At 45.5% G+C, this 24,977-nt stretch overlaps 1 protein-coding gene across 3 annotated transcripts in view; it reads right to left on the bottom strand.

The window, feature by feature from the left end:
- Positions 1 to 24,977, bottom strand: part of SRPK2 (SRSF protein kinase 2) — a 516,420-nt gene that overhangs the window by 80,982 nt on the left and 410,461 nt on the right. For all 3 annotated transcript variants that reach the window (XM_069229855.1, XM_069229857.1, XM_069229856.1), the window contains 2 exons: positions 3,368 to 3,533; positions 1,409 to 1,434 (listed from right to left, as the gene is read on the bottom strand). In XM_069229855.1, coding sequence (XP_069085956.1) covers positions 1,409 to 1,434; positions 3,368 to 3,533 — 192 coding nt within the window. The remainder of the gene's footprint in view (positions 1 to 1,408; positions 1,435 to 3,367; positions 3,534 to 24,977) is intronic.

Raw genomic sequence — 24,977 nt, 5'->3', positions numbered from 1 at the left:
CAGCTGAGAAAAGACTACACTTTTGGAGACGGAATGACTGGGTTACTTTCAGGTAAGACACTGTCTAATGCACCTTACTCTCTGAGGCGAAGCATGCCGACCCCAGACAATGTTTGAGATGGGGCTGGTCACTAAAACAGGCGACACCGAACTATGTAACATCCTCATACAGACCTCCCCACTACCCAAAACCATAGGTAAAAAATATTGGGAACTCTAAATCGGCAGACAGTTTTCCCCGAAGGAATGGAATGAGGTGTACTACAGGGCCCACCATACAGCACGCAACACCGCTAGTACTGAGACAGCCACCAAGATCACGACATACTGAAATCTTACCCTCTCCCGCCTGCATAGAGGTAATCCTGCACGCAGCTCGGACAGCTGGCGACACTGTGGGTCACCTGGGACTATGCTCCACATACTCTGAAACTTCCCTAAATTAGGGCAATTCTGGGATACGATCCTGACTGACAAAGACGAATGCTTAGATATGCAACTTCCACGATTCCCGGCCTATATGATTCTGGGCCTCCCCAATGCAATCACTTTCCTAATGCAAAAGCCACAAAACTGACCTAGTCCTGGGGGTAGCTCAGCAGATTATCTTTGCACACTGGGGTACAGACACACTTAGCCTGGCTCCGCCGCTTGTGGCACGTCCTGTGGATGGAGAAGCTAACTAGTTTTGACACCACAAGGGGGAGTCCTAGAGGGATCTCTGAAGGCCATACACTGCACTTCAAGCTAAAGAATTCAAGGCATTGACATGTCTTAAATACTTGAGACTACTACGCTTGGCAGGTACAACCTCTCTTAATGTTGCTGCACCCGTCACTAAAATGTACACTACAATAGCTAACTAGGTGCTTCATAACAAGTTCACAAATAGTGAGTACCCTGGGAGGGTAAGGTACTTGGGGAGCTTGGGGGGTTGGAATGTTGTTGGACTTAGCTTTCATGCCGTTACTCTTAAGTTCTGTGGCGCTTACTGTCCTGGACTAAATGCTCTTCTCTAGCCCAGTGACAATAAAAAGAGATTGGAACCATAAAAGGAAGCTGTGTATCTTCACCTAAGCAAATAATTACCCGTGTTCTTTGAGTCTGTTAAAAAGAAAAAAATATCTACATCATATTTTTTTTTATTCCATCTTGCAGCTAGAAAGGCCAGATGGACAAACTTTGTGACAAAAAATAAAATAAATAAAAGAATATCAACCACATCCGTTCAGATGAGTACTCTGACTTTTCTGGAAAGTTGAGCCGCCTTCGGGCAGTGCCATTGTTTACAATAAACTAGAGAATATGCCCAGACAGCTTAATGTATGTATGTTAAGTAACAAAACAGATTATGGAAAAGCAAAAGTTTCAGAAATTAAAATTGAGAGATATGTGTGACAGTACTTACAGGTTTCTGCTGCGGTGCAGTACTCACTGAAAAGAAGAAAAAAAAAGATACATTTACAAATATTACAAGTGGAGTTCTGTGAAAATCTTACAAGAAACAATGACCAATGACAAAATCTTAAATTAACTATATTCTGCAATCTTGCAGGGGTAAGAGCCAACACAGAAGGAATGTATGCAATAAACGTCGTGGTATCAGTGATCTTTCCACTACAGAGGTTGTAGTTCCACAGGGGACATCAAGTTAGAGTTATCTCTCAATACAGCAAATCAATTAAGAGATAATACGTAGGTGCATGCAGACAACACAATTAAAATTAACGTCTGCATAACTCAAACGAAAAACCTAAATACACTCACAGCTATCTTGTGAATGTTACATAAAAGTTAAGCAAACAGCAGGATAACATATGATGCGGAAAAAAGCAACATCTTGGGTATTTTTATGTAATTCAAATGTCTGTTTCGAAGTGTAATAATTTAAAGAACATTACAGCATTTTCTCTCTATCTTTCTTTAGGTAAATAACTCAATAGATGTAGTGAAGCCAAGCAGATCAATCTTACTGTATGATGTGACATTGCATAGAAACTCATATCCAGGATGGCACGGTAAATTCCCCACCATTAAACTCAATGCCCAGGCAGTTGTATGTCTTAAAGGAAGGATGTCATTTTTATTAAAAGGTCGGTAAAAAGAATAATCACAAATATAATACCCAAATGAAAAAAACAGACACTTTGAGGATAAGATACAACTGTAACCATTTCAGCAGTGGTCATGGGCTAGCTGCTAGATTTTCCGTTAATGCCCTCAGAAATTCGAAACTCACTGACACTTGTTCTGTAATGTTTATAGTGTTAAGTCCCAGTAACTGGGACAAAGGTGTCACAAAAATGATTCAATGCATTAAGCTTGCTATTACAAGATTGGTCTGCTGTTTCAAAGGTGCTGCATGCAAAAATGGACAACTCCGTGGACTAAAAGGTCCAGGTGCTTAATTTCCACTCATCCAAAAGGCATTTTTTCTGATTAATAATAATTTTAATACCCTTTCCATTGTTGTGCGTGCACCTACAACAAAACTTTCCACTCGAAGACAAACAAAATAGCGCCCTTCAGCGGAGTATGAAGGTAAAGGTTATATCAGAGGGAACATTGTTATATCAGAGAGCAAATCATTTGTTGTCAAAATATGACAATGTGGTGGACCACACAACAGGAATTAAATGAAACAATTTCATTGCCCACATTCAAAGGCTTAGGTCAGCTCGAAGGCGAAATGAAGACAACTTGATCAAAGCTACAGGACAGAGTTACACAGCTGCATCTGGCACTGTCGAAAGGCATTCTGAGATTTCAAGTACAGAAACTTTGGGGTGAAGAAATAACCTGAATAGTGCCAAAACTACAGTACAGTCTTTATCAGAAACACAGAGCAGCAACTGACAAGTCTGGGCCAAGCTAGATAACTCAGGATTACTTTGATTTTTGAACTTTTCTTTTAACAGTTTAAGACAAGTTAAAGGTCTCTTTTTTGACACAGATAAATACCACTGCGCCTGTTTAGAAGACCAACCCTCAGGGCTCTCTAGCATTTTGACAATGCTACTCCTAACCCAAGCCGCAGATGGTTCTTCCTTGCACATTTAACATGTCCTTCTCATTATGCTATTGAGAGCTTGTTACAGCTGAATTCCTATTCCGCTAGATCATAACAAGGAGAAGTTAAAACCCAGATTTGGAGCATTGCCAAATGTAGCACCACCTTCCAATCATGTTCCTTCCTGTAAATCAAGCAGTGAACACTAAACAACTCAAAAAGTCTTCAACTAAAGGGTGAAGCCTGGAAGACCACTAATCAGTCTTATCTTTCACTTATGATGAAAGCAGCAATAACAAGTAATGGTGAAAGCTTCATGCACTGAACAAGTTTTCTAATCGCATAGTGAACCCTGACCTGCAGAGCCTGACGGAGGAGGAGCTCCTGCTCTTTGCCATTCAGTGGCCTCTGCAGCCATTCGACGGACATAGGCATCTTCTACACACATCAAGATATTTTCAGGTTTTATATCTGTATGGATGATTTTGCACTTGGTGTGTAGATAATCTAATCCTTGTAGAACCTGTGAAAAAAGCAAAAACATTCGGTTCAACTCAAATTATGTTGCAAACTTTGTCAAAAGTATCAACCCCAAAGGACTGTTTGGAGCAAACACTTCCTATATTTTTAAAAACACACACTAATCTTGAGAACCATCTTAGAATGAAATGATCATTTCTGGAGGGAAATTCTCTGGTATGAAAACCCTCGTTAAAAACATGAATACAAGCTACACTATCATCAGACTAGCACATGCTTCATGAGCACTGATAAGGGATCGGGACTACAAATGAACTTCTATCATAGTATACATTCAGTTTGTCTACATTAAACCTGATAAAATACGTTATAATGTGAAGAAAATAATAAACTTTGTGGATCTTATAATCGTTCTCTCTTATTAAAGCCCTTGGGCTTTGTGCAAAGGTAACGGTTTTGCTGACGTTGCTCCTCTCCAACTAGGCCCTTTAACATGTACAACACACTCTATGAAAGCAAATATTCACAAAATACAACTAGGTCAGAGGACTGGCCTCCGTGGAGCTTAGTTAGTCTTGGGAAAGATCTCATCCTCAGACTTTAAAATCTAAACCTCCAATTAAATAAATCCGACAATATCTATTTTAGATTAATTTCGGTATCTGTAACGTGGACTAAACACCTATAGGAGTATGTGCCAAAATTGTTCGGGATACAAACCCAAGTGGGGAGTAAAAATACATACTTACCCGTAGGAGCTACATAAATAGGCAAAGATAGCAATACATTTTAAAAAAATAGTGGAATACATGAGCATTGCAAATACAGGAACAGTGAGAAAGTGGGACGGTTGCTGGAGAAAGGATAGGAGAGAAAGAACCAGTCTCATTTGGTGGGAGGAATCCAATCCAGAAGCTTGGGCCAAAGGAATCACATGCTGGTTTGAATGGCTTTGTATCTTACTTCGAGGGATTTTTAATGTGAGAAAGACTGTCTCACCCTTGATTTGGGGGTAGATCCATGGGTCTCATCACAAAAGCAAAGAAATTCCTGTTGTCTTGTGGGCTTTCCACCTAAGGGGACAGGCTGAAGGCAATCCTGCCCATAAAGGGGGGATGGGCAGAAAGTTGATCTTTCCCTTGGGTGGGGGGGGGGGGGGGGAAGCATTGGTCCTTGCTTGGAGCCATTCCCACTTCACTAAAACAAAGCTCTAGTCAGCTAGTGGCGCGGATTGCATGACCAGCGTGTTCCCCAAGCAAGGGCCCACTAAAGAGCGACGGCACAAGAAAGGAAGACATGCAAAGCTTTTGCAATGCCACTAAAGTCACACAGCACTTACACACATGAAAGAACCACACAGCGTTACAAAAATAAAGATACTAAAACACTGTATAGGCAATATTCTACTAGCAGGTGAGTAAACACACTATTGTACACATTAGTAATCTGGAATAGGCACAGAAAGCAATGTAAAACAGTGCAATAATGGAGACCCTGGGGGTGAGGGGGGGGGGGGGGGCATCAGTGGTGTGGAAAAACCACCAACAACCCTTAGTAAAGGCAAGAGTTGAAAAAGAAGAGCTGCAGAGCTGCTGGGGACCAAGAAGGTCCTGCCGAGAGTTTGAAGGGTGTGGGGGGATTTTGGAAGGGGGTGTGTGAGTGCAGTGGGGTGAGGGGAAGACAACTCAAGGAGGGGAGTCCCAGGTGACCCTCAGCAATGAGGAAAGCCAGAAGTCGAGGATGCAGCCCCAACAGGCAACAGGCACAGGAGTTGCAGTGAGGCCCACTCAGTACACCAGGAGAGGAGTGCCACGTCACTGGAGCAGCAGGCAGAAGGATGCTTTGCAGGGGAGAGTGCTTGAGACCGGGCCTACATGGAGATTGAAGATCCCTTGGAAGAAGAGCCAACAAGTCTTGGTGGCTGCAAGAGTCGCGGTGCACAGGGGTAGGCAAGGGCTCACGGTCTCCCAAGTTGGACAAGGCAGAGAGGATCAAGGGGACCACTCCAGACCACCTGTGATGCAGGATCCATGCAGTTCTGGAGGAGAGAGGATCCACAAAGCCAGTCGTTGTTGCAGTTGGTGCCTGTGGATGCAGGGGAGTGACTCCTTTGTTCCAAGGGAGATTCCTCTTTGCTTTTTGTACCGGCTGAAGACTCGTCGCACTCGGAGGATGCACAGCCAGGAAAATGTTGCAGTTGCTGGAAGGAGCCGGAGAAACAATATTGCAAAGCGGAGTTGTCACTGGAGTTGTAAATTGTCAGTTCATGGAGGGTCCAGTTGCTGTCCCAGTGGCCAGAAGATGAAGTGAGCGATGCAGAGGAGTCCTGCTGGAATCTTCCATGTCGAATCTGAAGATCTAGTCACGAGGGAGCCTCTAAATAACCCAGGAAGGGGGACTGGTCAGCTAGTAGGGTGACCACCTATCAGGAGGGGGCTGTGACGTCACCTGCCTGACCTGGCCACTCAGATGCTCCCAGGGGCCTCTGTCCACCTTGGATTCAAGATGGCAGAATCAAATGGCCACCTGATGGACAGGGGAGTGGTCACCCCCCCCTTTCCATTGTCCAGTTTCACGCCAGAGCATGGACCGGTGGGGTCCCTGGACTGGTGCATACCGGTTTATGCAAGGAGGGCACCAAATGTGCCCTTCGAAACATACCAGTGGCTTGGTGAGGCTACCCCGCCCCCACCAAGCCATGTAACACCTATTTCCAAAGGGAGAGGGTGTTGTCTCCTACTCCCATCGAAATCCTTTGTTCTGCCTTCCAGGGCTTGAGCTTGTCAAGCCAGAAACCTGTCTGTAGGATGGCAACAGCTGGACTTCCCAGGAAAACCCTCAAATTGCTAGGAGCAAAGCTGGGGGTCCTCTAAGGAGCCCCAAGAGCGCATGGAATCATACAACCAATACTGGCAACAGTATTGGGGTATGGTTCTGACATGGTTGATACCAAACATGCCCAGGTTCAGAGTTACCATTATGTAGCTGGACACAGGTGACCTGTGCCCACTACACGGGTAAAAAGGATTCCCCGCACTTACAAAGTCCAGTAAAATGGAGTTGGAGTTCGTAGGGGCACCTCTGCTCAAGCAGGGGTGCTCTCACAGGCAGGCACTTGCACCCTGCCCTCTGGACTAGGAGGGCCTGCCATAGGAGTGACTTACTGTGAACTTGTGCAGTGACCTGTAGTGAAAGGATGTATGCACCTTTTCACTCAGGCTGCAATGGCAGGTCTGCAGACACATTTTGCATGGGCTCCCATGGGTGGCATAATACATGCTGCATCCCATGGGGAACCCCTGGTGCCCCAATGCACTGGGTACCTAGGTGCCATATACTAGGGACTTACATGGGGCACCAGTATGCCAACTGTGGGGCATACAAAGTCAAGAGTAACCAAATTTGGAGGGAGAAAGCACAATCACTGGGGTCCTAGTTGGCAGGATCCAAGTGAACACAGTCAAAACACACCATGCCAAAAAGAGGGTACTTTCCTACACCTCTATGGTCAATGCATGTTATTAGCCAACCCCTCCTTTTGAGTACAGAAATAAGTGAGAGATGACAAGGGACTGTGATGGTCTAATCAACCCATTAGCTATGTTTCTATCTAAATATTGCCTATTTACTGTGTTTCAGATTTTGTAAATGCACATACATGACTGCATGGTATGGAAGATCCAGGTTCGAAATCCACTTTGCAATCATGACTTTGATGCTGAGGCAAAACACTTGCTTTTTCTCATCAAATACATTGGGAGTTTTTTTTTTAACAAGATACTAAGATAACTGTGCAACCGATAATTGGAGGTAACATTATCCCAACTGAAGTATGTATGTATGCATATAGGTATGCATGTATGAATGCATGTAAGTGGTATTTCTGTAGTGCAAACCTAGCCAAAAGGCAGCAGAACACTATACAGGGTCAAAGAGAAGCATGAAGTCATAGAACTGTAGGAAGGTGGCTGACTGGAGGTCTTTTAATATAAAGTGCTGATTAATAACTTGTTCTTTGTTTATGGCACAATATCTTTTAAAATAACCAAAATTAATTTCATTTGTCCTTGTGGCCCAAACATTAAGATATTGTAAGATTAACCAACGCACACTTAAAATCACAAACTCAAGACACATCAATCAGGTGCAATTTTTTCATAATGACTTCCATAATATCCCAAAGAAAGTGTGTGTGTACGTGTGTGTATGTGTACACTTGCTAACCCTGATAGTGATGCTGACCAGTTACTTACATCTTCAGAAATGTCCTTTTTGATCACAGGTATCTGTAAAGGCTGCACAAATGTAATATCTATATAGATTCCCAAGGTGCTTGAATCCAGTAATGTCAGCAATTCTCTTCCACTGTCTGGGAAAACAACTTCACTAGCATCATGTACACAGGGCCAGTCCAGGGGCATCCACAATGGATGCCACAGGCCTCTCTTACTCTGGTTTATTCAGACAAACACTGCATGTACCATGCAGACCACATACTCACATCAACATAACCTTGAGATGTAGCGCGAGGTTTAGTGCATAGAAGCAGAACTTTAAAAGAGTGGTCAGGTTATGTCTTTGCAGAGATGCGAATGGACGAGTCCTCAGCGAGATCCCAGGACCCACCAAATTTCCTGAAAAATAATGACACGGAGCACTTCTGAAGTAGAGCTGAATGGTTACCATTCCACAGAAACCCAGAACCTTATCACTGCTTACGGTCGGATTGGCAGTGCACTGATTAGGGGGGGGGGGGGGGGGCGCATGGAGCCCTGAGTAGAGTGAAGCTTGGATTTCGAGATGGCGGCTGCGGGGTCTCTGACATGGAGAGGCAAGTGGCTGAAGGGTTATTGCACCACTCCTGTGCCAGATCCCATGTGATGCTGGGGATGAAGGACCTGAAACTGCATCCTCTAGCTGCGAACAGTTTTGTACCTAAGCGTAAACCAGCTGGGGAGACAAAACAATGACTGATTTGAATTGGCTGGACATACAGGACTGCTTGCATTGAGTCTGGGCCCGCAGCTCATGAGTGGCTGTGGTGAGCGTATGAGGCCTCACCATATCAGGACATTTGCTAACTCACCAGATTACCAGCGCATTTTTCACATCTGGTGCTTAATCTAACTAACCAACATAGTTGGCTGAAATAAACTTACAATTTTACTGGTACCTATGATGCGGACAGAAGAGTACTACTGGATACAGGGTGCTAAGATGTTCATGATGAAACGTTATTATGTAATTATTTGAGGATGCATTCTTATGCTTTCAGCAAATATTTAAACCGAGGTTAGGATGTAGGGGACAGTGAAGTTTCTGGGACGAGAACACAAAGTGTAAACTGTAGGTCCTGGGACTATCCTATCCTGGAGGCAAACGCTTTGCTGTGGGGTGGAGGGTGGTGTGCCTGATCTCCCCAAAAAAATATATGTCTCACTGGCGGTCACCATTAGGTAGTTATACAGAGGCTCTAATTTCCATAGGAAAAGCATTTTTTTGGGGCCAATAACTTTGCCACAGTTTGACAAATCTTCACAATCTTTTCACTAGTTTGCCACTCACTTCAGCTGCTGCCTTGAAAGTAAATGTCAGGGTGATTCGCCAAGAGGGGGTCGAGCAAAAAAAAGGGTGGGGGGGTTTGGGGTCCCAAAACACTTTTTCCCAATGCACTTTTTCTCATAAGTATTTTGAACATGACTACAGACCGAACCACTGGACGGAATTTCACAAAATTTGGCAGAAAGGTAGCTTTTGGTCCAGAAAGAACCCTTTTTTTTATTTGGTGTAAATCCGTACAGTAGTTTTGAAGTAATTAAAAATAAATATAAAAGGGACACAGAGCCTCCACGGAACCCAGAGATCTCATGCAGACATCTGACTGACAGCCGCCACTTCAACCAGAAAGTGTTGGCAGGAATTTGGAACTTGGACTCAGCCGAGTCCCAAAACAAATAGAGGTTAAAAAAACAAAAAGGGAGCGGGGGAGGGTAGAAATACCAACACCCGCCTAGCCTTGGTGCTGGGGTCTCCCTGGGTGTTAAAAACCTTTTCCCTCTCATTTTTGCTGCAAAATCATAAAGCATCAGCGGAAAAATGAGGAAAAAAAAAAAACAAGCACAGTCTCCTGTGCTTGTTTACAGATTAGCCCCAAAGTGAGCCAGGTCCCTGGGTCATGCGGGAAATTAAAAACACTAAAAAAAGGAAGGGCACATGCAGCCCTCTTCCATAGGCTCTTTTGAGCCCTGGGGACCACCAACTAACTAGTGCTTAATTTGTAAAACTGAAAGGGGCCATGTGGACGCCCCGCACCCTATCCCTGTTGGGCCCTTGGGACCACCACCATCTTCTCTGGGCTTCAAATGAAAATAAAGGGGGAGGGAGCTGCGTGCTCCGCACTCCTCATCCCAGCCATAAACTGTTGCATCGGACAGCGGCGCGAGCAGAGCCTTCGCTCAGGGGGTGGCCACAGTTCCTGGCGGCTGGGCGCGCCGCGCCCCTTCTGTTCCTTATTTCCTCTTACGAGGCCCCAAATTGGGCATGGGGCCTCGGCGAGTCTTTGGCGTGGGCACCCTCAATATTAGACGTGGGCACCTTCCCCCAACCCCTCACTTACCTGGTGCAGCCTGTTCCTTTCTTCTCTTTCTCCTTTTCCTCTTGTTCTTATTTGCACACTGAGCAGCCATGTTCTTTCTTTCTTCCAGCATGCCTTTCTTTTTCATTTTTTTCAAAATGGCGCCTTCTCTCTATATTCTCCTATGACTCTTTCCCAAGCCAATATGGTGTCTTTAGTATTCCTGTTGGTCATTTCCTGTTTTAGGGTATATAAGGTGTGTGATTCTTGTTCTCCTTGCACTAAAACACTTCCTTTGGTGGTGATCTTCGCTCCTGTTATTTTCTCTCCAGTTTTTTTCCTCGCTTGTTCCAGTTTCTTCCAGTATTGTTTTTCTTGTTGGAAGACTGAACATTTTTTTTGCTTCTTTTTTGTTCCAGGGAGTTCCTGCTATAGAAGTTTTTCCCTTTGTTTTTTTTTTCCTCTGGGACTCCTTCTGGAGGGCACAGACAGCCTTTTGGCGTTCCTTCATCAGCAACACCGTGGCTACCAGAAAGGTTTGCCCTTACCTTGGTCAAAGCAGAACCTACAATAATCAAGACCACTCTGCAGTTCCAGTGGGCCAAAGACATAAAAGACAAATAGCTTGTGACATATACAGCCTCAGGGGCCACCACCTCCCTGGGGCCGGTCCGCGCAAAACAAAGGAGGGTCCCCCCCTTCCTGAAGCCATTAATGGCCCTGCCACTACCACCCCCAGGGCCAGCTCCCTATCTCCTGAGGTGCCCACCCTCAGGAGATAGCAGATTGCTTTCAATTGGTGGGAGCTCCAACAGCTCCCTCCAAGCGAGAGAAAACTATAAGTCCGCTCTCAGCATATGAAAGGATTGCTCCTGTATGCAGGGAACAGCATTTGTAGCTGCTTCCTGTGTGAAGGAGAAACACCAGCTGCCACTGGAGGAGGGGAGCCGGCAGGGACCTCAGAGGCTTGGAGTCTCTCCCCCAGTTCCAAGGAGACTCAAAATTGTTATTCTTGCTTTTAAACAATACCAGTATGGAAAATGACCCCCAACCCGCCCTTAGTTTGGCCACACCACATATACCTTTGTGCAGAGGTCTTCAAACTGGGGGGCCTCAAGAGATCCCCTTTGTTTTAAGCAGAAGTTTGTTATTGCATTTTTAAAAAGCTAACAGTACTTAACTGCAATGTTTAAATAGGTTTAGAAATATTTAAACATTGCCATTTTTATAAAACAATTGTGAAAAATTCTGAGGGGGGGCCCAATGGTTTATATTTTTCAACTGGGGGGCGTGGCATTAAAAAGTTTGGAGACCATTGCCTTAGTGGTATGCAGCATCTTCTGCCTTTTTAAAAGCTGATGGACAACCCACTAAGAATGCCCCGGAGCACGCTTCTTGGCGATTTTGGAGAAGCGTTCTTGATGCAGAGGACTTTGAGAACACCTCCACCAAATGAAGATGCACTTGGTAGATATAATTGAGGAAGTACCCTTGTTTGGTGAAGATTCAACCTGCAGTCATGTCCTCTTCTCTACATGAAGATTCATGTTAATGCAGATTTCTGTATGAAGATGCTTGAGGAACAGCCACATTGCCATAATTACAGACACAAAATGTTACTGGAGATATTACCTATGGGACCTTTACACAGCTGAGTGTGTAATATGCACTATACATTTACCAAACAAGGTAGCACTGACTAATTAGCCAGTAGAAAGTACTCCAGTTGGGTAGACATTTCGAGCAAATCTGTGGCCTCTTCTTGGATAAAAAAGCAGGTCAGGATGAATTCTGGCACTAATGCTAATTTCACAGAAATTAAAAGGCAACCACCATTAGGAAACAAGGCTATGAGTGGCGCAGGGTTTTGGATGTCTATGGGGGATTGGCTGCAGGTCCTGCTGCACACGGCCAAAGGCGGTGCATCATGCCAGGCCCTGCGACCATCTCCTGCTGCGCATGGCCAAAGGCTGTGTGGCATGGGGTTAGAACCCCCATGCAGGCTGCAGGGCCTGGCATTAGGCCTGAGCCTGTGTTCAACCCCCATGACGCATTACCAAAGGTCAATGCCTATGGAGGGTTGGCTGCTGGCCTGGCCATAGGCTAACCCCCGCCGGGCATGGCCAAGGGCCATGGGCACCTTGCAGCTGGAATCCTGCCGGGGTTTGGCCACAGGCCCTGCTGCCAACCACCGCTGCATAATTTTTTTTAAAAAAAAGTAGAAATTCACCGAAAAGGTTAGAGGGACGTTATAGTTAGGTTCTGAATTTACAGACACAAAACCAAGGAAATTCAACTGTTATAAGAGTTATTAAAAGTAACTCGTGCCCTTGAGCCCTCACCATGCACAGCTAATTACCACACATATTACATCTTTGATAACTTCTTCTATGGCATCATTGATATATTAACTGCAACATTTGCAATAAAATTATTGATAAGTAAACTGTGCAGGGCAGGGGCGCGAGCTATAGTTACATGAAATCTCTACCTAGAACATCTGAATTTCTATGGTTTTCTGCGTGTAAATACAGAACCTGACTATAATGTCCCTGTAACCTTTGTTTTATCAGTGAATATATATATATATATATATGCGCACATATATATTAATTTTTTGTGTGAATATATATATACATGGAAAATGTCACTTACCCAGTGTACATCTGTTCGTGGCATGAGACGCTGCAGATTCACATGCTGTGCATTATCCTGCCATCTAGTGTTGGGCTCGGAATGTTACAAGTTGTTTTTCTTCGAAGAAGTATTTTCGAGTCACGAGATCGAGGGACTCCTCCCCTTTCGGCTCCATTGCGCATGGACGTCGACTCCATCTTAGTTTGTTTTCCCCGCAGAGGGTGGGGTAGGAGTTGTGTATATAGTAATAGTGCCCATGCAATGGAGTAAGTATGTATGTACATAATGTGCCTAAAAGTGATATATATTTAGAAATTTACAAATATACAAGTTTATTTTTATCAACTTATAACGGCTACAGGCTCCCGGGGAGGTGGGAGGGCGCATGTGAATCTGCAGTGTCTCATGCCACGAACAGATGTACACTGGGTAAGTGACATTTTCCGTTCGAGGGCATGTGTAGCTGCAGATACACATGTTGTGCATAGACTACTAAGCAGTTATCTCCCCAAAAGCGGTGGATTAGCCTGTACGAGTTGAAGTTGTTTGAAATAATGTTTGTAATAATGCCTGTCCTACTGTGGCTTGTTGGGTTGTTAACACATCCACTCAGTAATGTTTTGTGAATGTATGAGGCGTAGACCATGTGGCTGCCTTACATATTTCTGTCATTGGTATATTTCCTAGAAAGGCCATGGTGGCGCCTTTCTTTCTAGTGGAGTGTGCTTTTGGTGTAATAGGCAGTTCTCTCTTTGCTTTAACATAGCAGGTTTGAATACACTTAACTATCCATCTGGCAATGCCTTGTTTGGATATTGGTTTTCCTGCATGAGGTTTTTGAAAAGCTACAACCAATTGTTTTGTTTTGCAAAATTGTTTGGTTCTATCAATGTAATACATTAGTGCCCTTTTGATGTCTAATGTATGTAATGCTGTTTCAGCTACAGAGTCTGGTTGTGGAAAAAATACTGGGAGCTCCACAGTTTGATTTAAGTGGAACGGTTATATAACTTTTGGTAAAAATTTGGGATTTGTGCGTAGAACCACTTTATGTTTGTGTATTTGTATAAAGGGTTCCTGTATGGTAAATGCTTGTATTTCACTTACTCTTCTAAGAGATGTTATAGCTATTAGGAAGGCTACCTTCCATGTTAAGTATTGCATCCCACAAGAGTGCATGGGTTCAAATGGTGGACCCATGAGTCGTGTTAATACAATATTGAGATTCCATGAAGGCACTGGTGGCGTCCTTGGGGGAATGATTCTTTTTAGACACTCCATAAATGCTTTTATGACTGGGATGCTAAAGAGTGATGTTGAATGTGTAATTTGTAGATAGGCAGAAATTGCTGTGAGATGTATTTTAATGGATGAAAAAGCTAGCTTAGATTTTTGTAAGTGTAATAAGTAGCTTACAATGTTTTTTGTTGATGCATGTAGTGGTTGAATTTGATTATTATGACAGTAATAAACAAATCTTTTCCATTTATTTGCGTAGCAATGTCTTGTAGTAGGTTTCCTAGCTTGTTTAATGACCTCCATACATTCTTGTGTAAGGTCTAGATGTCCAAATTCTAAGACTTCAGGAGCCAGATTGCTAGATTGAGCGATGCTGGATTCGGGTGTCTGATCTGTTGTTTGTGTTGAGTTAACAGGTCTGGTCTGTTTGGTAGTTTGACATGAGGTACTATTGACAGGTCTAGTAGTGTTGTGTACCATGGTTGGCGAGCCCAAGTTGGTGCCACTAGTATTTGTTTGAGTTTGTTTTGACTCAATTTGTTTACTAGATACGGAAGGAGTGGGAGAGGGGGAAAAGCGTAAGCAAATATCCCTGACCAACTCATCCATAACGCATTGCCCTTGGATTGAGGGTGTGGGTACTTTGATGCGAAGTTTTGGCATTTTGATTTTGCTTTTGTTGCGAATAGGTCTATTTGCGGTGTTCCCCAGTTTTGGAAGTAAGTTTGCAGTATCTGGGGATAAATTTCCCATTCGTGGGTTTGTTGGTGATCTCGACTGAGATTGTCGGCCAACTGGTTTTAAATTCCTGGGATGTACTGTGCTATTAGACGAATGTGATTGTGAATCGCCCAATGCCAAATCTTTTGTGCTAAGAGACACAGCTGTGATGAGTGTGTCCCTCCCTGTTTGTTTAGGTAATACATTGTTGTCATATTGTCTGTTTTGACAAGAATGTGTTTGTGGGCTATTATTGGTTGAAAAGCTTTCAATGCTAGAAACACTGCTAGTAGTTCTAGTTGATTTATATGATGTTGTTTTTGTTGAGTGTCCCATTGTCCCTGTATGCTGTGTTGGTTGAGGTGTGCTCCCCACCTTACCATGGAAGCATCTGTTGTGATCACGTATTGAGGCACTGGGTCCTGGAAAGGCCGCCCTTGGTTTAAGTTTATAGGATTCCACCATTGAAGCGAGGTGTGTGTTTGGCAGTCTATCAACACTAGATCTTTAAGTTGACCCTGTGCTTGTGTCCATTGTGTCGCTAGGCACTGTTGTAAGGGCCGCATGTGTAATCTTGCATTTGGGACAATGGCTATGCATGAAGACATCATGCCTAGAAGTTTCATCACTAATTTTACTTGATACTGTTGGTTTGGGGGCATGCTTTGTATTACGTTTTGGAATGCTTGTACCCTTTGTGGACTTGGAGTGGAAATCCCTTTTTCTGTGTTGATTGTTGCTCCTAAGTATTGTTGTATTTGACACGGCTGTAAGTGTGATTTTAGGTAGTTTATTGAGAACCCTAGCTTGTGAAGGGTTTCTATGACGTATTTTGTGTGTTGAATACACTGTTTCTGAGTGCTGATTTTTATTAACCAATCGTCTAGATACGGGAATACGTGTATGTGCTGTCTTCTGATATGTGCGGCTACTACTGCAAGGCATTTTGTAAATACCCTTGGTGGTGCTGTTATCCTGAGTGGTAACACTTTGAATTGGTAATGTATTCCTTGTAATACAAATCCTAGGTTTTCCTGTGTGAAGGATGTATGGGTATATGGAAGTAAGCATCCTTGAGGTCTAATGTTGACATGTAGTCTTGTTGGTTGAGCAAGGGAATCACGTCTTGAAGTGTCACCATGTGAAAGTGATCTGATTTGATGTAAAGATTTAGTGTTCTGAGATCTAAGATGGGTCTCAGTGTTTTGTCCTTTTTTGGTATTAGAAAATACAGGGAATAAACACCTGTTCCTTTCTGATGGTTGGGTACTAGTTCTATTGCCTCTTTCTGTAACAACGCTTGGACTTCTAGTTGTAATAGATCCAAGTGCTGTTTGGACATGTGTGCTTTTGGAGGCACATTTGGTGGTAATTGTAGGAATTCTCTGCAATAACCATGTTGGATAATGGTTAGGACCCACGAGTCCGTAGTTATGTCTTCCCAATTTTTGTAATAATCTGTGAGTCTCCCCCCCCACTGGTGTTTTGTGTTGGGGATTTGGGACATTGAAGTCACGGTTTAGTTTGTGGGGTTTTTGGGCTTTGGAATTTCCCTCTTGTTTTAGGGAACTGTCCACCTCTATATTGTCCCCGAAAGCCTCCTCTTTGGTATTGGCCCTGGTATGTGGGTCTGGCCTGTGAGGTTGAAGGTTCTGTGCTTTGGGCTCGAAACCCCCCTCTAAAGTGTGGCTTTCTAAAGGTGCCTCTGCTCTGTGGGGAGTAGAGCGCACCCATGGCTTTGGCCGTGTCCGTGTCCTTCTTTAGCTTTTCTATAGCTGTATCCACCTAGGCCCAAACAACTGTTGTCCATTAAAAGGCATATTAAGCACAGCCTGCTGGATCTCTGGCTTAAATCCGGAGGTGCGTAGCCATGCGTGTCTCTGAATAGTGACCGCCGGGTTTACTGTTCTGGCGGCTGTGTCCGCTGCGTCCATAGCCAATCGTATCTGGTTGTTGGAGATACTTTGGCCCTCCTCCACCACTTGTTGTGCACGCTTTTGAAACTCTTTGGGGAGATGTTCAATGAAATGCTGCATTTCGTCCCAATGAGCTCTGTCATATCTGGCCAATAAAGCTTGTGAATTGGCAATGCGCCATTGATTGGCTGCCTGTGCTGCAACCCTTTTCCCAGCTGCATCAAATTTTCGACTTTCTTTGTCGGGTGGTGGTGCATCCCCAGAAGTCTGTGAGTTTGCCCTTTTCCGGGCTGCCCTACTACCACTGAGTCAGGTGTTAGTTGTTGTGCGATGTACACAGGGTCCGTAGGGGGAGGTTTGTACTTCTTCTCCACCCTAGGTGTAATGGCTCTGCCTTTGACGGGGGTCTTGAAACACCTGTTTTGCATGTTTTAACATGCCTGGTAACATCGGCAGACTCTGGTATTGGCTATGTGTTCATGAGAGGGTATTGAATAAAAAGTCATCCTCTCTAGGTTCTGCACGCAGTGCTACATTGTGAAAAGTAGCTGCTCTGGACACCACCTGCATGTAAGCAGTACTGTCTTCTGGTGGTGATGGTCTTGCCGGGTAGCAAGCCGGACTATTGTCAGATACTGGTGCATCATATAGATCCCATGCATCTGGGTCATCCTGGCTCATCCCTGTGTGCGTTGGGGATTGCATCATTGGGGGTGTTGCATTTGGTGACAGTTGCGGTGAGTGCTGTGGCGAAAAACATGGTGGAGTTTTTTCTTTAGCCACTTTTGCTTTTGGCTGTTTTTCTGTTTCTTGGAAAGCGTTTCATTTTAATTGGGGGAAGGGTTCTTATTTTCCCTGTGTCCTTCTGAATATGGAGCCTTCTTTGTGTATTGTGATGAAAGGCCTTGTTCTTCGGAATAGGAGCTCTGTTTCGGCTCCGAGGCTGGGTGTTTCGGCAGTCTTTTTCGGCTCCGAAGCCACCTTTTTCGGTTTCGGGTGCCGATATCTCGTGCTGAGTTTGGTCGGAGCCAGTATCTCGGTGCCGAGTATACTCTGTGCCGGTATCTCGACCGGAGTCGGATGTCTTCGACACGTGTGTGTGCCCTTTTTCGGTGCCGATGGTTGGTCACCGTGCTTACGGGTTAAGCCATGGCCTGCCGGCGGTGGCGTCCCCTGGGCTTTCATTATCTTTGTGTGAGTTTTGGCAGGGGCAGTTCTACTCACAGTTTGTTGCCTCGCCGGCTGCTCACTTTCGGCCTCGTCCGAGTCCGAGTCAGGAATGGAGAAAATCTCCTCTTCTTCGACGTCGTGGTGTCCTGCTGGCGTTGACGCCATTTGAAGCCTTCGTGCTCTCCGGTCCCGTAGCGTCTTTTTCGACCGAAATGCCCGACAGTATCCTCTTTGTGTTCGGGGGACAAACACAAATTACAGACCAAATGCTGGTCTGTATAAGGATACTTATTGTGGCATTCGGGGCAGAAGCGGAATGGGGTCCGTTCCAAAAGCCTTGAAGACGCACGCGTCGGGCCGATTAGGCCCCGCCGGGGAATGGAAGCCCCTAAGGGCTACCGGAGCTCTTTTCTTCGGTGTCGATCTGCTATTACTAACCGGATACCGAACGCAAACAATACTGTCAAATTTTCAGAGATTTAATTAACTTTCCAAACAGAAACACGGAGCGAAGAGGAACACGTCCGAACCCAATGGCGGAAAGAAAACAATCTAAGATGGAGTCGACGCCCATGCGCAATGGAGCCAAAAGGGGAGGAGTCCCTCGATCTCGTGACTCGAAAAGACTTCTTCGAAGAAAAACAACTTGTAACACTCCGAGCCCAACACTAGATGGCAGGATAATGCACAGCATGTGTATCTGCAGCTACACATGCCATCGAACATATATATACACACACACACACACACACACACACACATTCACTGAAAAAACCCAAAGGTTACAGGGACGTTATATTTAGTACTACCACCACTATAACCACCCTTTGGCCGTGCGCAATGGGGACTGGCCACAGGACCTGGTCTGCAGCCAACCCCTATAACCACCCAACCACGTGCCACGCAGGGCCTTTGGTTGTGTGCAGCAGGGGTTAGCCTTAGGGCCTGGCCTGTGGCCAACCCCCATAACCAGCAAACCCTGTGCCATGCACGGCCTTTGGCTGTGCGCAGCAGGGGTTGGACGGAGGGCCTTGATTGCAGTCAGCCCACTATAACTACCCAACCCCGCATGGCAAGGTTTGGCAGCAGGGCCTGGCCCTGGGTTAGGTAGTTATAGGGGGTTGGTCCCAACCTAAAGATTTTGTTGGGAAAAAGACTTCAATGTTCCATCACAAGGAATGTTTAACATTCATAACACTGGTATCTAAACAGACACACCAACATGAGATAGAAGGATTTGAGCCCTCAGCCTACTGAGTGTCAGTCAGTCAATCTAAGAGCTTTACAAGTAGGTCACAAGTGACTCAATTGTACATCAAAACATAGCTATAACATTCAAATCAAACATCCTTCTTGTGTGACATTGGAGTCAATGTATATAGAGACCATTGCAATATCAATCTCTCTCTTCCATCCTATTAAGGGATTGAAGAGACAGAGTGAGATTGCAAGAGAGACATTTAGAGGAAGACTTTGACAGAGAGAAATTGAAAGAGTGAGTGAGATTACCTTTCAGTATGTACCTTAAACATCTTAAGTTGAAAAGAAATTCAAGCAGGGAAAGGACCACATACCCACCTCTACTAGAACCCTCAACCTTCAGTGTGAGTGTCTAATACCTTAACCACTACACCACAGGTTATTCCTGATTATACAGTGTCCAGACATTACTATGACATTAAACTCAAAAGATTTTGCAAGAAAAAAAAACTTCAATCACAAGAAATGATTACCATTAAAAACACTAGTAAATAAAAATACACACTGACATGAGATACCAGGATTTGAACCTTCAACCTACAGAGTGATTATCCAAGAGCTTTACCAGTAGGCCAGAAGTGAGTTTGTGCATCATAACCTAACTATAACATTCGAACCAAACATCTTGCTTGTGTGCCACTTTAAAGTCATTCTATGGAGAAGCCATTGCTTATTGTTATTGTAATGGTCTCTCCATAGAATGACTTCAAATCGGCACACAAGCACCATGCCTGATAGCAGGAGACAACTGCTTTTGGGGAGCCTTAAGGCCTCACAGTCCTAGCTGGCTCCTCATGTCCTGTGGGAGCCGGACCTTGCATTCTTTTTTATACATTTGCCCTGGGGAGGTGGCGGTTCCTGGGGCTTTCATAAGCCCTAGGAGGGGGCTCCTGCAACCCCCTCCTATATTTTGGCAATGCCCTGGGTCCTGCCAGGGTCAAAATAAAATGCAAGCACAGAAGATCGTGCTTGTTTTTTATTTTTACTTTTTTCCACTGTGATTTGCGCTGTGATTTAAAAAAGGAAAATTACTTTTATGTCTTGGGGTGGTCCATGAGGGACTCCTGCACCAAGGTTAGGGGTGGGGCACAGTACCCTGTCCCCTTTTCTTTTCTGGGCTTGGCTGAAGTTGAATCTCAAAATGGCTGCCAACACTTCCCGGTTGATGTGTTGGCAGCCAACAAGATCTCTGCACGAGACTGGGACTATTAGTGAAGCCTTTGCACCTCCATATATACAAATTTGTTTTTCTTTTAATATTTCAAAAGCTACTGAATGGATTTACAAGTAACAAAAAGCACTCTTTCTGGACCAAAAGCTACCTTTCTCCCACATTTGGTGTTATTTCAGCCAGCAGTTCGGGCTGTAGTCATGCATAAAATCCCTATGGGAATTAAAATGGGAAATGTACTTTTTTTGCCCCCCCCTCCTCAGTCCCCGCTTGACAGATCACCCCAAACCGTCCCATGCACAATAAGATTCTCAGGCACACTTTTTTTGGAAACTTCTGTGAAAATTCGTCAAACGGTGCCAAAGGCAAGTCAAAAAATGCTTTTTCAATGGAAACTAGGTCCTAAGAACAAGTTACTTACCTTCGGCAACGCTTTTTCTGGTGGATACATCAGCTACCTGTGGATTCCTCACCTTATGAATTCTCCCAATGCGCCAGCATCCAACGGAAAATCTTCTTCCCAGCTCTCTACGTCGATGAGGACGTCACAATTGCACAACTCCACGCGACTCTGTCTGACGTCACCGTGCCAATAAGAGGTCCTCACTGGTGTGCTGACGTCAGGTTCACCCATTTTTTACGTGCCTTTGAGGCGAACAGGTGAAAACCGAACCTCACAATAGCTCAAACGAATATATACATAAAACCATAATGATGTAATACAACTATAACCATCATTTATATATACATATAATTACCAAAACATATATACACTTGTAAAACAAAAGCCTTGGTATGACCAGACAGGCAACGGAGAGGCGGGTGGGACTGTGAGGAATGCACAGGTAGCTAACGTATCCACCAGAAAAAGCGTTACCGAAGGTAAATAACTTGTTCTTCTGATGGATACAACTACCTGTGGATTCCTCACCTTATGAATAGAGTCCCAAAGCAGTACCGCACTCGGAGGTGGGTGCCTGACTGGTTACACCAAGAAATCCTGCAATACAGATCAAGCAAAATGGCCATCTCTCCCAACCTCCTAGCCCAAGCAATAATGCTTTGCGAAGGTGTGGAGGGACGCCCAAGTTGCTGCCTTGCAAATATCCACCACCAGAACCCTCTAGCCAGGGCCGAAGTGGCAGACTTAGCCCTGGTTGAATGGGCTCTAATACCCTCAGGAGGAACCTTCTTTGTCAACGAGTAACAAACCTTGATACAAAGAATGACCCACCTCGATATCGTTCTTTTATGGACCGCTCTGCCCTTCCTCTGCCTACATATCCCACGAATAGCTGGTCTTCCAAATGAAAGTCTATTATCCTCTCAATATAAAAACTGAGACCCCTTCTGGGGTCCAAACGATGGAGCCTCTCTTCCGCCTTCGATGGGGTGAGGAGAAGGGTAGAAAGATGGATGGGTAATGGTCTGTCCCATATGAAAAGGAGTGACAACTTTAGGTAGGAAAGCCGCCCTGGTTTTCAGCACCACTTTATGAGGAAAGAATAAAGTAAAGGGAGGTTTAACACTAAGAGCCTGAAGCTCACTGAAACGCCTAGCCGATGTTATAGCTATAAGGAAAACTGTCTTAAGAACTAAAATTCTTAACGGCCAAGGATGCAAAAAAAAAAAAAAAGTGTGTTAAATCGGTGAACCCATTAAAAAAGTTAAAACCAGATTCAGATCCCACTGAGGCACAAGAAATGGAGTGGGCCGAAATGTATTAGTTAAACCCTTTAAGAACCTAATAACAATAGGCGATTTAAACAAGGAGGGTTGATCCAGAAGGCAAAAAAAGGATGACAGTCCCGCCAAATAGCCTTTAACAGTAGCAACTGCACAGCCCTTCTGTGCTAAAGCTAATGCAAACAACAGAACATCAGACAGATGGGCCCTCAAAGGATCAATTTGTTTCTCTACACACCAAGCCACAAATTTTGCCCACCTGCCGGGATAAACAGTCTTACCTGGCCGATAAAATAACATCCACTTCCTCAGGTGGGAGAGAGAAAGAACTCAGACTGCCCCATTCAATCTCCAGACATGAAGGTGCTGGGTATGGAGGTGGGGGTGTAGAACCTGCCCCTGCAAGAGGAGATCTACCCTGAAAGGGAGACGGAGCGGGGGATACAGTGAGAGTTTGAGAAGGCCCGTGTACCACATCCTTCTTGGCCAATCCAGAGCAATTAAAATTACCTGAGCCCGATCTTGGCGAATCTTCCTCAGAACCAGAGGAATCAAGGGTATGGGGGGAAACACGTAAAGCAACTGGTCGCACCAAGCAATCTGAAACGCGTCCCCCAAAGCTCCTTGCACCGGATACTGGAGGCTGCAGAATGACAGGCAGTGCACGTGCTCCTGAGTGGCAAACAGATCTATCCTTGGAGAACCTCACATCTGAAAGATATGAAGGACCAGATCCGGATGGGGACGCCACTCGTGATCGGCTGAGAAATGTTGACTGAGAGTGTCCACACGTACGTTGAGCACTCAGGCCAGATGATTTGCTTCCAAGCAAATCCAAGGGTCCTGAAGCCAGGACCAGAGCCGCAGAGCCTCTCTGCAGGGAAGGTGCGACCCCACTCCTCCCTGCTGGTTTATATACCACATCGGGGTAATGTTGTCCGTCAGGACCTGAACTGACTGACCGCAAAGGGACGGGAGGAAGGCCTTGTGAGCCAGACGTTTCACCTGCAATTTTAACAGATTGATATGAAAAGTTTGTTCCACTGGAGACCAACGACCCTTGATCTCCAGGTCCCCTAGATGAGCTCCCCACCCTATAGTGGAAACATCCATCATGACCGTGGCCACCGGAGGCGGAAGTGAAAACGGCCTTCCTTGAGAAAGGTTGCCGTCCACAGCCTACCATCGTAGATCCGTTGCAGCGTCTCTGGAGATCGATATCGACTCCTTGAGATCCCCTTTGTGTTGAAACCACTGCTTGTGGAGGCACCATTGGAGAGCCCTCATGTGCCAATGTGCATGAGTGACCAAAAGAATGCTTGAAGCGAACAGACCGAGCAGGCGTAGGACTTTGAGGACTGGAACAACCGCTCCATTTTGAAACATTAGAATCAACTCCTGGATGTCCTGAATCCGCTGATGGGAAGGATAGGCTCGATACAATGCTGTACCCAGTACTGCCCCTATGAACAGGAGGCGCTGCGAGGTCTCCAGGGGAGACTTGTGCACGTTTATCGAAAACCCCAGACTGAACAACAGGGTGCTGCCGGGTGGCCTTTCTTGTCCGAACCTTCCCCCGCCCTCTAAAGGACCTATATGGGAGGCTGGCAGGCTGTTGGGAATGTGGACTGAGGTCTCCCACAGTAAACAGCTCCAAGCACAAACCTCCTGAACCTCCGAAAGGACCTGAAAGAGGTAGTAAAGGAAGCCTGCAGACCTAAAGACTTTGCTGTGGCCCTACCTGTCCTTAAAGCGCTCTAAGGCAGAGTCAGCTTTAGCACCAAAAAGCTTTTCCCCATCAAAAGGCAAGTCCAAGAGAGCACACTGGGCATCCAAAGAAAAGCCAGAGGACTTCAATCAAACATGCCTCCTGGTAGCGATAGAGGTACCCATCGCCCTGGCCACCTAATCTGTAGAAACCAGACTGGATAACCTGTTTAGCCGCCGCCTGAGCATCTGACAGGATTTCTCCGAATTGTCCTTGCACCTCCTGCGGCAGGTCTGGAACCATAACCTATCTGTGTCCATCAGGGCATGCACATATCTACCTAATACACAGGTAGCGTTTGCTGATTTGAGGGCCATACTACAGGAAGAAAAAATCTTTGACGACTTCTCCATCCTCTTGGACTCCCTGTCCGACGGAATCATAGGGAAGGAGCCTGGTGCAGATTGTGTGCAACATAAGGCTTGAACAACTAGACTCTCCGGGGTAGGATGTTTCAACAAAAATCCTGGATCTCCAGGAGCCACCCTATAAGTCCTTGCCACAGATCTGTTGACAGATGGGGACGACACAGGCTTCCTCCATACCTCTAAGATAGGCTCCATAAGAGTATCATTAAACAGAAGCAATGGTTCTGCTGAAGCCAAAGAAGGATGAAGGACCTCAGTTAGAATATTAGATTTGACCTCTGCAGCAGTCAACGGAAGATCCAAAACATTTGACACCTTCCTGACCACAGTATGGAATGAGGCCGCCTCCTCCGTAAACACCCCTGGAGAAGAAAGGTCCCATTCGGGGGAAGTGTCTAGCCCACTGGCTGAGTCAAGTCCCCAAGGGCTCCACAATCTCTCCTTCCTCCAGCAGCTGCCTTTGGTACTCCTGCTCCGCCAAAAGCCTTAAGGTTTTTCTGCGTGACTTCAGTCTGGCCTCTAACCTTGACTTTGACATAGAATTAGCCTACGTCGACGACACCGGCTTCAAGACTGAAAGACGCAGCCCATGAGAAGAAGGCTGACTACAGCCTAATCCGGAGCTATCCGGTGCCGGAGCGGATCCCATCGGCGCCGTGGTCACCTGAGGCTCCGTCATCGGCGCCAACTGATAAGGTGATGTAATCGGCACCGCAGGTCTTTGAGGCGACGTTATCGGCGCCGGCCCGGCACCCTCAGCCGGATAAAAGGGCATAAAGGCGCCGCCTTGTAAGGAGCCGGGGAGCCCAACGTAACTGCCAAAGGACCCGTAGGACCAGCCGGTGCACCAGCAAGGGCCATAGCATTAAACATACTAAACATGGCATTTAAAAATGTCACTGGATCCGCTCCCGGAGCCGGGAAGGCAGGATACCGCTGGTCTCCATGCACCACTTGAGCCAGTTTAGCATCCGAATC

Source organism: Pleurodeles waltl, chromosome 4_1 (genome assembly GCF_031143425.1).
Source record: "Pleurodeles waltl isolate 20211129_DDA chromosome 4_1, aPleWal1.hap1.20221129, whole genome shotgun sequence".
Lineage (NCBI taxonomy): Eukaryota > Metazoa > Chordata > Amphibia > Caudata > Salamandridae > Pleurodeles > Pleurodeles waltl.
This window is presented reverse-complemented; position numbering and strand designations above follow the sequence as displayed.